At 43.4% G+C, this 12,331-nt stretch overlaps 1 protein-coding gene across 2 annotated transcripts in view; it reads left to right on the forward strand.

Annotated features, from left to right (window-relative positions):
* Positions 1–12,331, forward strand: part of CLIP3 (CAP-Gly domain containing linker protein 3) — a 265,248-nt gene that overhangs the window by 140,390 nt on the left and 112,527 nt on the right. For both annotated transcript variants that reach the window (XR_015300039.1, XM_086938686.1), the window contains exons 3-5: positions 2,717–2,856; positions 7,512–7,605; positions 8,108–8,269. Coding sequence is in view for 1 of the 2 variants with exons in the window: in XM_086938686.1 (XP_086794812.1) it covers positions 2,717–2,856; positions 7,512–7,605; positions 8,108–8,269 (396 nt within the window). In the remaining variant the exon portion in view is untranslated. The remainder of the gene's footprint in view (positions 1–2,716; positions 2,857–7,511; positions 7,606–8,107; positions 8,270–12,331) is intronic.

Raw genomic sequence — 12,331 nt, forward strand, 5'->3', positions numbered from 1 at the left:
GTGTCTGTGGGACTAGGTTAATCCATGCTGACAGCACTGAGCCAGTCTTCATCTGTGATTTTGCCGCAGCTGCGAATTGCAATGCCGAACCTGGGCAGGGTGTTGACTTGAGGTGTGTTGATTTGAATGTGGATGATGGAGTGGTCGATCCATGTGTGTGATATGGTGGAGTTGTATTTGATGCTGTCGTTTGTAGTGAAAATGTGGTCCAGTATATGTCCTGTGGTGTGTTTTGGTTCTGGGACGAGTTGGGTGAGTCTGATGTTGCTCAAGCTTTTGAGGAGTGCTATAAAGCAGGGTTCATTTTGGTCTTCAGGTGGAAGTTCAGGTCACCGAGGAGAATGTAGGCTCTGGGGTCAATGGTGAGCGGAGCAACACATTTTGGTATGAGTTTGATATAGGTAGCTTGTGGTCTGGGTGGTCAGTAGGGAAGAGATCATTTCAGGGTGAAGTTTTCAGAGATTTTCAGCTTTATGTGAAGGTGTTTCGTCAATGGGGTGGGGTTCTCTGTGGATGTTGTGCATTTGATGGTGGATTCCTTGTAGATGACCTCCAGTTCTCTTCCTGGCTTGTGGAGGATGTCCTGTGGGATTGCTGTGCAGTGTCAAGAGCCAATGAGGGATTGAGACTTGTCTCTGTGATGAAGAGGATGCCGGGTGTGTTGCTACTCAGCAGGCCCCATATTTCGGGTGTGTGTTTGCTGGGTGATCGTATGCATGCGATTGGGTCATGACGTGTGAGTTTGCTGTAGCCTTTGTTGTAGGGTGAGGGTGTTGGGATTGTTGGTGCTTGTGTGTTGAGGGCGTTGTCAGTGTTTGTGTGGGGGTGTGGGTGGGTGGTTGTTGGAGAACAAGCAGTGGATGAAGATGATAGTTCCTACCGTGGTGTGAGGTGTGGCAGAAAAGCATTTGGGGGAATGGCGTACCTGCTCTAGAGTCCTAGGGAGCGCTGGGAAGTAACGTTGGGTGGTGAACGGACCAGGGCTTCTGGTGCTGCTCCCGGGCCTGACGTGGATGGGCGTAGTGGGGCTCGCCTTTGGCGCGCCTAAGGTGCACCAGTGACGTGCCTGCTGTACCTGTCTGCCGCATGACCATGTTGAAGCTGTCATTAAGTAGGTCCTGCTAGGAGGGGGGAGGAGTGCAGGATATTGTGATGTCATTTTCTGTGCTAATGGGTGATGGGAAATGAAGTTCTCTTGCTTCGCTTCTCCTCTTAAAGACGGTTTTGGGGGGGAAACCAGTAAGGCCACTTCCTATCCAGGTGGATGATGGGAAATTCAGTGATGTTACTTCCTGTGTAGGTGGATAATGGGAGATCCTGTGATGTCACTTCCTGTGCTGATGGGGGGGGGGAAACATGGCAACAGTCTACCACTACCCCATCCAGGATTAATTTCTCTCTCGCTCTCTCTCTCTCCCTCACACCCACACACACACGAATCACATTAACCAACTGAGCTTTCACAAACAACATAAAAGAAGGCATTTTCCACCAATTATTTTTACCTTTATTTCATTTAAGGCGTGTGAGTTTATTGTATATATACTTATCTGAAGGCGAAATGCAGCAAAAAAGTTGCAGAATATTTTTTTTCTTTTTTTAGCCACATCGCCGACATTGCATTTAGGAACAGAGTTCACAACATATTTTTTATGCACCTCAACGCCTGGATAATCTAGGAACTACTTTGCCCACTGTCCATTAACTGAAGAATAGTGTTTTTCTTGTAAACTACTAAAGCCCGGGCTAAGATACACGGCAGTTAAAGCCCTTTCAGTGTTACATAATGCAGATACATTTTTCAAATTGCGACATTTATAAAGTCATATAAACTCTTGATAGAGGAACATAATCCCAAGCGCTTTGCTCTTCCTGATGATTCCCTACACCCTTCAGTCCCAGCCAAAATAAAGGGATTTAATACCATTTTCACAAGATTGTAGGTATGGCATGTATTCAAATTTCTTGAAATTTCTTTATTCGGTTTCATATTACATAAAACCATAAACGCGCAATATGAACACAGGATAAAAATGATATGGTACAATATGCACTATCACGAAAGCAGGTCTGTGATAGTTCATAATTCGAATTATACGTACAAATTGCAACTAATCCCAGACTCCAATTATATTGGCATGTAAACATAAGGGAATCTGGAGCAGCTGTAAATGTAACTGCATTTGACCTTGTTTGGATCAGACTCCTCCTTTACATACTTCAGTCAGACGTACGTCTACACCTTTCTCTTGGAGATGTATGATGTAACAACGCGTGTTATTACAACGCGTGCTGTTACATCGCAGTCGTTACAACGACTGCATGTTACCACGCTATGCCTTTACAACGCAAGTGTTTACATCGACTTGCGCTAGGTGGCGTGCTAACATTAAAAGTGTGTAATTTACTATTCCAACTCCAGTCCACTTATCAGTAGGGAAGGTGTTGGGATAGTAAACTACACCATTTTTAATGTTAGCATGTCAACTAGCGCAAGTCGATATAAAGACGTGCGTTGTAATGGCATAGTGTTGTTACATGCGGTCGTTGTAACGACCGCGATGTAACAGCATTGCGGTGTACTGACCGCGTTGTTAAGGATGTTTTCCTTCTCTTGGTGGTCAAGTCCTTAAATTGCCTTTGCTTTCTCAGGTATGTTTCTTAATAATTCCATACGTGTCTCCCCTGATGATGTCATGCTGTTCCATATTTTCAGCGTTCACATTCTTCGACCCAAACGACCCTGTCTGCCAAGAAATTCTGTATGACCCCAAGACCACGGTCCCGGAGCTCTTCGCCATCATCCGCCAGTGGGTCCCCCAAGTGCAGCATAAAATCGATATCATTGGAAATGAGGTGAGTGCAAAGGCTGCTTCTTTCTTGAAAATCTGTCATGATATTTTATTTTGTTTTATGAAATGGTCCTTGATCAGTCAACAACTAAGGCAAAGTGCTCCTCCCTGTGGTGAATGCGAATCAGTGCATGACGCCTGATGGACTGTAGTAGGGAATATCAGATCCCAAATATTGAAAAGGGGCATATTTACAAGGGGAGATCGCCACCAGAACGCCGCTTTTAGTGACGTTCTTGTGGCAATATCCACTTCTACTTATTTACAAGGGGTGTTAAGCCACTTAACGTGGCTTGACGCCGCCTTGTAAATAAGGCGCCTTTTCATGCTTCACTCGACCTGAAAGGGGAATGCAATGGGTGTTGTAGTGGGCTTTCCACCGTCACATCCATTGCTTTCTGATGCTGCCCTATGTTTACAAGGCTAGGGCAGCGCTAAAAACTACGACCAGGGAATAACTGGTCTTAGACTGGCGATACAAGGAGAAATTATGAATTTCTCCTCGTTTTTTGCTTTATCCATGTGTGCTGCATCCAGCAGCACACATGGGAAGAAAAAATTGCCTTTCAAGATTGTTTATGTGCAGGAACGTGTCATTTCCTGCACATAAAGAATCGCTCCTGCATTGCAACGTGGGGCAAGGGTGCCTGCGCTGGCGCTTGCAGCTTTATTAGCACCAGCGCTAGGGGAAACACAGGGATGCGCCATATTTTTTGTACATGCGGTGCATCCTTGCGTTTTAAAAATGTTGAGGTGGGGCCTTACCAATTTTGGCGTAACACCGTGCTTCTGACATTTTGTTGTGAATATCCCCCCAAATATCAAAGGTATACGCACAGAGGGAGGTGAAGATTTATTATTGTTAACTTCACATCTTCATACCTTGAAGATAGATATATTACCAATGTGGAGTTAGTTGTAGAAAATGTATAGAAAGAAACCTGCCAATATTTTATCCCTCGTTATTTTGGTAACGATATTCTGTCCCGTCGATATTTGGGATTCGATATTTCCAGACTACACCATCTCATCCCTAAACGTTTTTTCTCTCTTATGTTCTTAAACTCTGAGAAGATGGAAAATAACATATCACAAATGTGATGGTTTAGATACCCTGCCAACCAATCTCTAAAGAAAGCCATAATTCCTAATTTCTTTTGCTATAAATAGTACCCAACAGAGTTTAATGGAAAATGCAATTTGTGTGATTCACACACTATGGGCCCGATTCACAGAACTAACTCAAGACAAAATCCTAAACTTACTACCATTTTGGTATTCACAGAAGGCACTTACTCATTTTCATATTCACAAAAGGCACTTACTCATTTTGGTATTCACAGAAGAAGGCACTTACTCATTGATGAGTAAGTGCCTTCTGTGAATACCAAAATGATTAAGTGCCTTCTGTGAATACCAAAATGGTAGTAAGTTTAGGATTTTGTCTTAAGTTATATCTGTGAATCGGGCCCAAAGTTATTTAGTCTACAGTGTGTATTCCTGGATGTTTGCCAAAGGCAGACTGACACCTCATGTTTGCCTAGAATTGCACAGGTTCTTGTCCGGTAAGAAGTACCCGAGGGAACCATGAGACCGAAGTCTATGTCTTTTCATTGCTAATTACCATTAAAAACCATTATTGTTTTTTTTGTGTGTTTTTAATGTTATTCTAATGAAAGTTATGGCAGAATATTGCTGCCCAATAAGGTACTCTCTATCACCCTTGTGTTACATACTTCTCTGTCTGTGGGTTAGCTGAGCACTACCTGTGCAAGAGCATGCTTAAGTGTGCCGGCCTACTATAGGGGTGTACACTACTCTCCTGAAAGCTATCGGTGGTAAATCGATCTATGTGGGCAAGTCACAGGAACTCTACATGTGAGCATCGCTCAGAAGGAAAAAGTGCATATTCAACTGTCTAAATCCCATACCCCAGAGCTTTATTTGCACAACACTCCTTTTGCAACATGGCAGAACCTAAGAATGCAGAACCATAGCCATATGACCCCACCCTCCACCAGACCTTTGTGGTCCACACACAATCGTGAAATAATGTTAATTTTTGTATCCATCGAAGCCAGGGGCTATTCCTCCCTCCCTGGCAGCATCTACCAAAAGTTACCTACACCTGCTCTGGGGTGATTGTGCAGTAATTGGTCGGACATCAGTAAATGTGTGCATCTGATGTACCCTTAAGGCTAGAGCGGTTGACCTCGAAGCTGGGGAACCGGGTTCGAGTCTCGGCAACTAGGCTCAACATCCTGTGATTCTGGGCAAATCACTTATTCTCCCTGTGCCTAACGAAAATGAATGTGTCCTCATGCAATGAACCTAGTGCCCATTGAAAGCGCTCTGATAGCAGATGTCTCGGGTCTAGTTCGCACCATTTAAAAAACTACAAAAAAGAAGGGAAAAAAAGTAGGCGTGAGGTCTATTCCTCTACCTAGAGTCCACTTAAATGTTTGACTACTACTGGAGTTTCTGTCTGGAGAGCGTGAAACATCGCTGTGACTTAGGGCCAAAGGTCTGCCCCTAGTGTGTTAGGCAAGAATCCAACTGTTCCCTCTAAAAATGTATACCTTGATTGCTGGGCATAGAGGTGACTCTTTAAACATCCAACATCAACTGGAAATATGAGGAGCCACAGGTTTGGCTGCAGTGACTCCTCTCCATCCTCTGCACCTCAGTTGTATCTCGCACGACCAGCCTGATGATATGAACAGCCTTTGGGAACCTGCCCGTCAGTCACTTGACTAGGTTTAGTTACAAGACTTGCCTTCCCCAAGGTACCTAAAGAGTATTGCCCATCCTCCAGGTTCCTCCGGAAGAAGTGATAACTGTCTTCCTGCTACTAAGGTTGACAGGGTAAAAACCTGTAAGCGTTAACCCATGAGCAGTGTTCGCGCACCAGAACCTGTGTTGAGATCAGTTCAATCAATCAATCAATCAATAACTTTTATTTCGACTACCAAGCCATAAAAGAATTGCAAACACATAAAAACTGATATAATCAATATTTTAAAAAATCTTCCTATTTACATGTATTAAAAAACTATACATAAAATTGGAGGATAGTTATTCCAGTGACTGTTCATGTTGGTACTATGTACAGCTTTATGTCATATTGAAATATATTAAACCTCAGGTGGAAATAGCAATCTATAAAACATTTATACTTTTAAAAATAATTCCTATAACTGTTCATGTTGATACTATATACAACTTTATATTAGATTGAGATACATAAAACCTCAGGTGCAAATAGCAATCTATAAAACATTTATACATTTAAAAAGTAAGTCATAACCAAATGGTTTAGACAGTAAGAACCCTATAAGAGTAAAAAGCAACTAAGTAATCTTGCTAAGGCTTTTCGAAATATTTGATATTCAAAATTTTAAAAATTGCAATTACCTAGGGCCTTTTTCCTTTGGTTCCAAGCACAATACAAATAGTGAGATACAGCAAAAACTATTTGTTCTCTTGGTCACTTTTCAATAGCCTTGCAGCTTCCCAATAATGCTTCATGGGAAACAAACTTTACAACACAACTTTTACAACACACTACCATTACAACAAAACTTTTACAACGCAACATCCATTACATCGCATGCCATTACAACGCAACCATTACAACGCATGACACTACAAAGCATACCACTACAAAGCATGTCATTACAACACATACCATTACAACGCATACCATCACAACGCATAGTACCCTTACACTATCCAACACTTACCCTACTGTTGCACCCCCTGGAGTTAGAATAGTAATATTTACCCCTACATTATCCAACACTTTCCCTACTGTTGCACCCCCTGGAGTTAGAATAGTAATGTTTACCCCTACACTATCCAACACTTACCCTACTGTTGCACCCCCCTGGAGTTAGAATAGTATTTTTTACCCCTACATTATCCAACACTTTCCCTACTGTTGCACCCCCTGGAGTTAGAATAGTAATGTTTACCCCTACACTATCCAACACTTACCCTACTGTTGCACCCCCCTGGAGTTAGAATAGTATTTTTTACCCCTATACTATCCAATACTTACCATACATGCAATGTATTGGAATGCGTTGTAAAGGTAGTTTTTAAAAATTTGTTGTAATGGCATGCGTTGTAATGGAATGCATTGTAATGGATGCTGCGTTGTAAAAAATGCGTTGTAAAGGTATGCGTTGTAAAAGTATGCATTGTAACGTCATACATCCATGCTTCACTCCCATAAGTTTACATACAGCTATCAACCAGTTCTAACCACAGTTAAGTTTTCTGGAAAATTAGAGACTTCACATACATTGCTGCCCCCGCAAGGGGAACCAGTCAGAATCCCAATATATGTCCAAAATAAAGGCTTGCATCATCTTTCCGTTTTTTAAGGTGGTGCAGTGTTTGACTTTTCAAGCATGTGGCTTGCCCAGTGCTCTACAAAACCTTGCAACTCCTGCGGTGTCTCACAGTACCTTTAACAGTTTAGGCAACTTAGTCCTACAGATTTAAAAACACAAATGATTCCCAGGACCGATATAGCACAAACCTTTTGTACGAGGACCATTTCACTTGCTAACTCATCTTTCAGTGCCTCTCTTTCTGCCGCTAAACTTTCTTGTTTGCATCCATCTGAATTGCTTTTCCTTACCTTGATTGCAGATACTGAAGCGTGGTGGCCATGTGAATGACCGTGATGGGCTGACCGATATGACTCTCCTTCACTATGCGTGCAAGGCCGGTGCTCATGGTGTGGGTAAGGAAGCACAACACCACCTGCTGTCCCCCTAAGCAGAGCTTTAATGCAACAGTTTGATGGGCCAGAGGGAGGCTCAGTGTTTTGAGTGCTTTGTTATGATATATAGATGCAAATGTGCAATTCCACAGGGGTATGACTACAGAGATTACCTCTTTTGTGTAATGTCAGATGTAGTCAAGTGTGATGCGGTATCACACTCACCTGCATCAGGCAACAGTTTGCTAGTTCCTCGGCTGCATTTCTTGTGACTTGATGCTTCAAACTAGACCTTTACTGTCAGTGGGTTTTATACATTGAGTGAAACTTTAGCAATACCCAATGGTGGCTTCCTTGGCTATGTGTGGATTTTCTGACTATAGCATTAAGGGTGTGTGACATTACTCTAAAGCTTTGCCCAACTGTGCTGTTGTCAACACTCCCCTCTAGCCGCACTCCTAACAACTCTTTAATTTGTAAATTGTTGTAAAACAGAGATAACCTCCAAACTTACCTGTTGCAGGTGATCCAGCTGCTGCCGTACGACTGTCCAACCAGCTCCTCCTCCTCGGGGCAGATGTGACATTGCGCAGCCGATGGACGAACATGAACGCGCTGCACTATGCAGCCTATTTTGATGTCCCTGAGCTGATCCGTATCCTGCTCAAGTCTTCTAAGCCCAAAGGTACATTACAAAGTGGGAGATTTGGCTTACTTCATGAACCCAGATGCTGGTCAGGTTGTAGGCTAAGAGAGGAAAGGCTGCGTATATATTACTCTAGGAAGTTATGGCACTACCTCCTAGGTCCTCTTATGAGTAGTGTGAAATTTGGCATCAGGATACTGGGGGAAAGAATCTAACATTCTGACCGGTATCCCCCCACCAGGTTCCAAAGATTACCAGTGTTTCCCAGGAATCAAAAATTACTTCTCGGACCTAGTAATTTGTCAGTTTTACAACACGAGTTCTCCATGTTAATGTTTCTTCTAATTACATTCATTTTCCAAGCTAATTCTCCATGCTACTTGTCAATAGCCTAACATGTGTCACGCAATTGTTAATACATTCCAAATCTAACACTTCACGTTTAGATATTATTTCAAGATTGTATGCGGGTGCGCACTACACATGATTATGATGCATGTGCATGTGCACTTACAGCACCCTCCAGAGGCGAAATAGCCGGGAGAAGAGATAGCTTGTTTTTTAATATTATTTGTGATTACTTGTGTTCTTAATTGCTACCGATCCCCTGGCACCCGATCTTCAGTCACGGACACTCCCGCACAGCGGATTTTAGCGCTGTAGCGGGTGAATATTTTCAATCTTGCCGCCATTTCCGGGTCCCACAGGACACGCCCACGTGTGCTGGCCACGCCCCCGTCTAACTTCCCCCACTGTCATAAAGCATGCACACCTACCGGAAGCGCAGAGGACGAATGCAGCGGGTGCGACGATTGCGCGCCGAAGGCGCGCTTAAGGCAAGCTCGTCTGCGCTCGTCCGCGCCGAGGCCTGGCCCAGGGCCACCCCCCCTGCCCCGGCAGTGCCTTGCTTTGCTCAATCCTCGACTCTGCTCAAATACACCTCAGCTCAACTTCGAAACCTAAAAACTCCGGTAAACCTTCCACATTCTTTACCTTACTTGTTAAATACCAACCCTATGGTAGGTCCTCTTAAATGTCCTGCATGCACCTCACCCAACCTTTTGGCTAACTCCCCCCCTCAGGTTTTAGCAGCACTTATTGACGTACGCTCCGTTCCTAAACACAAAACCGAAATCTTAGAATTTATTGAGTCATATAACCTTGATCTATTATTTATCTCCGAGACTTGGGGTGATGACTCTTCAGGCCCTGATTTTAAAGCAGCCTCCCCTGAAAATTACTGCGTGCACAGATTGGACAGAAGAAAAAAAAAGGGTGGAGGGATAGCCATCATTTACAGGAATCGTTTCAAAGTTAAAATCACCAATCTTAATTATAAAGATTGCGAAGCCTTCTCCTTTTCAATCAGCCTCTCCGGCAGTCAATCATTCGTAGGCATGCTACTCTACCGCCCTCCTGGGCCCAGATCTAAATTCCTTAACAATCTTAACAACATAATTGAAGTCACGGCTGGAGCACCACATTTTACCGTACTGGGAGACTTCAATTTCCATCTTGAATCTATCTGTGACCCTGATACCATCGCTATTACTAACGATCTGCTAGCAGCGGGCCTTCAGCAAATTGTTAATCAGCCTACACATAAAGCCGGCCATACCTTAGATGGGATATTCACTACCAATCCGTATATCGTGATCTCAGATGTGATCCCTCTCATTTGGACTGATCACTCTGCAGTCTGCTTCGCCATAAAACTCAAACCCCTTTCATCATCTAATGTATCATCCTCTCCCATCTCCTTAGAGATTGGAAAAATATCAACACTTCTCATATTGCTTCTATGCTGTCTGACACTATCATCCCCACTGAACCAGACCCTTCACTAGCCTCTAATAACTACCTCAACAGCCTAGACACGGCTTGTCATAAACTAGCACCGTTAAAAACTTCCCTACGTAGTAGAAAGCTCCCCTCTGCCCCCTGGTTTACGGAATCCCTACGTCTTCAGAGACAATACTGCAGAAACTTGGAGAGACATTGGCGCCGCTACTACAACCCCTCCGATAAAATCACATACAGATGCGCCCTCTCCAAATATAAAGACCTCATCACCTCTGAAAAAACCAGCTACTACACCTCCCAAATCAATCAAGCAAAAAATTCCGCAAGAGAATTTTTTCAAGTTGTTACTCAACTCTCTAATCCCCCTGCCCCTTGTCCTGATGTATCTCAAGCCCTCTGCAATTCCCTTGCTAATTTTTTTAAAGATAAAGTCACCTCTATTTTTTCAGCCTTTACCACTAAATCCCCCCCACTATCACTACCAACCAATCTTTGCCTTCCTATTTTTTTGGTTTTCGAAGCAGCCACGGAGGAGCAAATTCGACGTCTAGTTTCCAGTACAAAATCTGGATCGTCTTCAGACCCTTGCCCTCCTGCCATTCTTAATCTCATCCCAGAAGCCATCTCCCCCGCTTTGATGAACATTTGCAATGCTATGTTCATCACCGACGTATACCCATCAGTTTGGAAAGAGGCTATTATTAAGCCACTTTTAAAAAAAAACACTCTTGATCCTCTTCTCCCAGTTAGTTATCGTCCCATAGCATGTCTTCCCTTTCCAGCAAAAGTATTTGAAAAAAGTATGAATATACAACTTTCCAAATTCATAGACAACAACAACTTACTGGATGACACCCAATTTGGGTTTAGACAGGGACATGGAACTGAAACTGCGCTAATAAAAGCGGCAGACGAAATAAGGATAACATTGGATAAAGGAGGAGCTGCAGTGTTAATACTGCTGGATCTCTCTGCAGCCTTTGACACGGTCGATCATGCTACTTTGATCGACCGTGTCTATGCAATAGGCATTCAGAACAAGGCCAAAGAACTCCTTGCCTCCTGCCTAATCAATCACTCACAGACAGTAAAGATGGGCCCTTTCACTTCCCACACTTTCACCCTTCCTTGCGGAGTACCACAGGGCTCCTCGCTAAGTCCGACACCGTTTAACATTTATGTTTCGGACTTAGCGAGGGTGATTAAATCTTACGGCATTGCCCTCACAACCTATGCTGATGACACCCAATTGGTGCTATCCGTACACAACAACGGAGCGACAGTTGCCGCAAACTTTCAAAATGGAATGTTGGCAATCAGTTCCTGGATGTCATCAAACTGTCTTAAATTAAACTCTGACAAGACAGAGGTGATGACATTCGGGAAACTAGAACCTACTTGGTCCCCTCAATGGTGGCCAACTGAGATGGGATCACCACCAGAACCTGTCACTAAGGTTCGTAACCTTGGAGTCACGTTTGACAATAAAATGACTTTCCATCATCATGTCAACTCTGTGGTCTCCTCATCCTTCTTTACCCTCAAAAAAATAAAAAAAAACTCCTACCCTACCTTCCCTCTTCAGCCGGTAAAACCCTAATCAGCACTTTGGTTTTTGCCAAAACAGATTATTGCAATGCCCTTCTTCTGAACGCCCAGGAAAAAGTCCTCAATAGGCTACAGCTAGTTAAGAATGCCTCAGCCAGAATCCTACTGGGCATTCCTAAGTTCACTCCTATTTCCCCTTATATCCAACAACTGCACTGGCTCCCAGTCAGAAGCCGTACAAAGTTTAAGGCACTGTGTATTGCCTACAAAGCCACCAACAATTTAGGCCCACAGTTTCTTAAAGATGCTCTCTGCCCACTCGAAAATTCAAGAACGCTCCGCTCCTCCTCAGCTCACTTGCTCAAAATTCAATGAACAAGGAAAGCTAGCTGGGGTGACAGATGCTTCACGATCTCCACAGCCAAACTTTGGAACGCACTTCCCCTTTACATCAAACTGGCCCCAACACTTAGCAGTTTTAGGAAGAAATTAAAAACCTGGTTTTTCTCACATTAATTTCTGCCTCAGCGACTGTTCTGTAAACCAAGCGCCGAGACACCTCCGGGTAGTTGTGCGCTATAAAAATCGCAAAAAACATAAACATAAACATGCACCTCTACAAACAAAATGAGATTTCCGCTTCATCACATTTAATCTAAAACCGAAACAGTCTCACTTCTCAGATGTATGTAGGCAAGTGGCATATTCTGAATTTAATTCAATACTCTCCAGATAGCCGAAAGGAAAACC

The sequence above is a fragment of the Lissotriton vulgaris genome, chromosome 9 (genome assembly GCF_964263255.1).
Source record: "Lissotriton vulgaris chromosome 9, aLisVul1.2, whole genome shotgun sequence".
In the NCBI taxonomy this organism is placed as follows: domain Eukaryota; kingdom Metazoa; phylum Chordata; class Amphibia; order Caudata; family Salamandridae; genus Lissotriton; species Lissotriton vulgaris.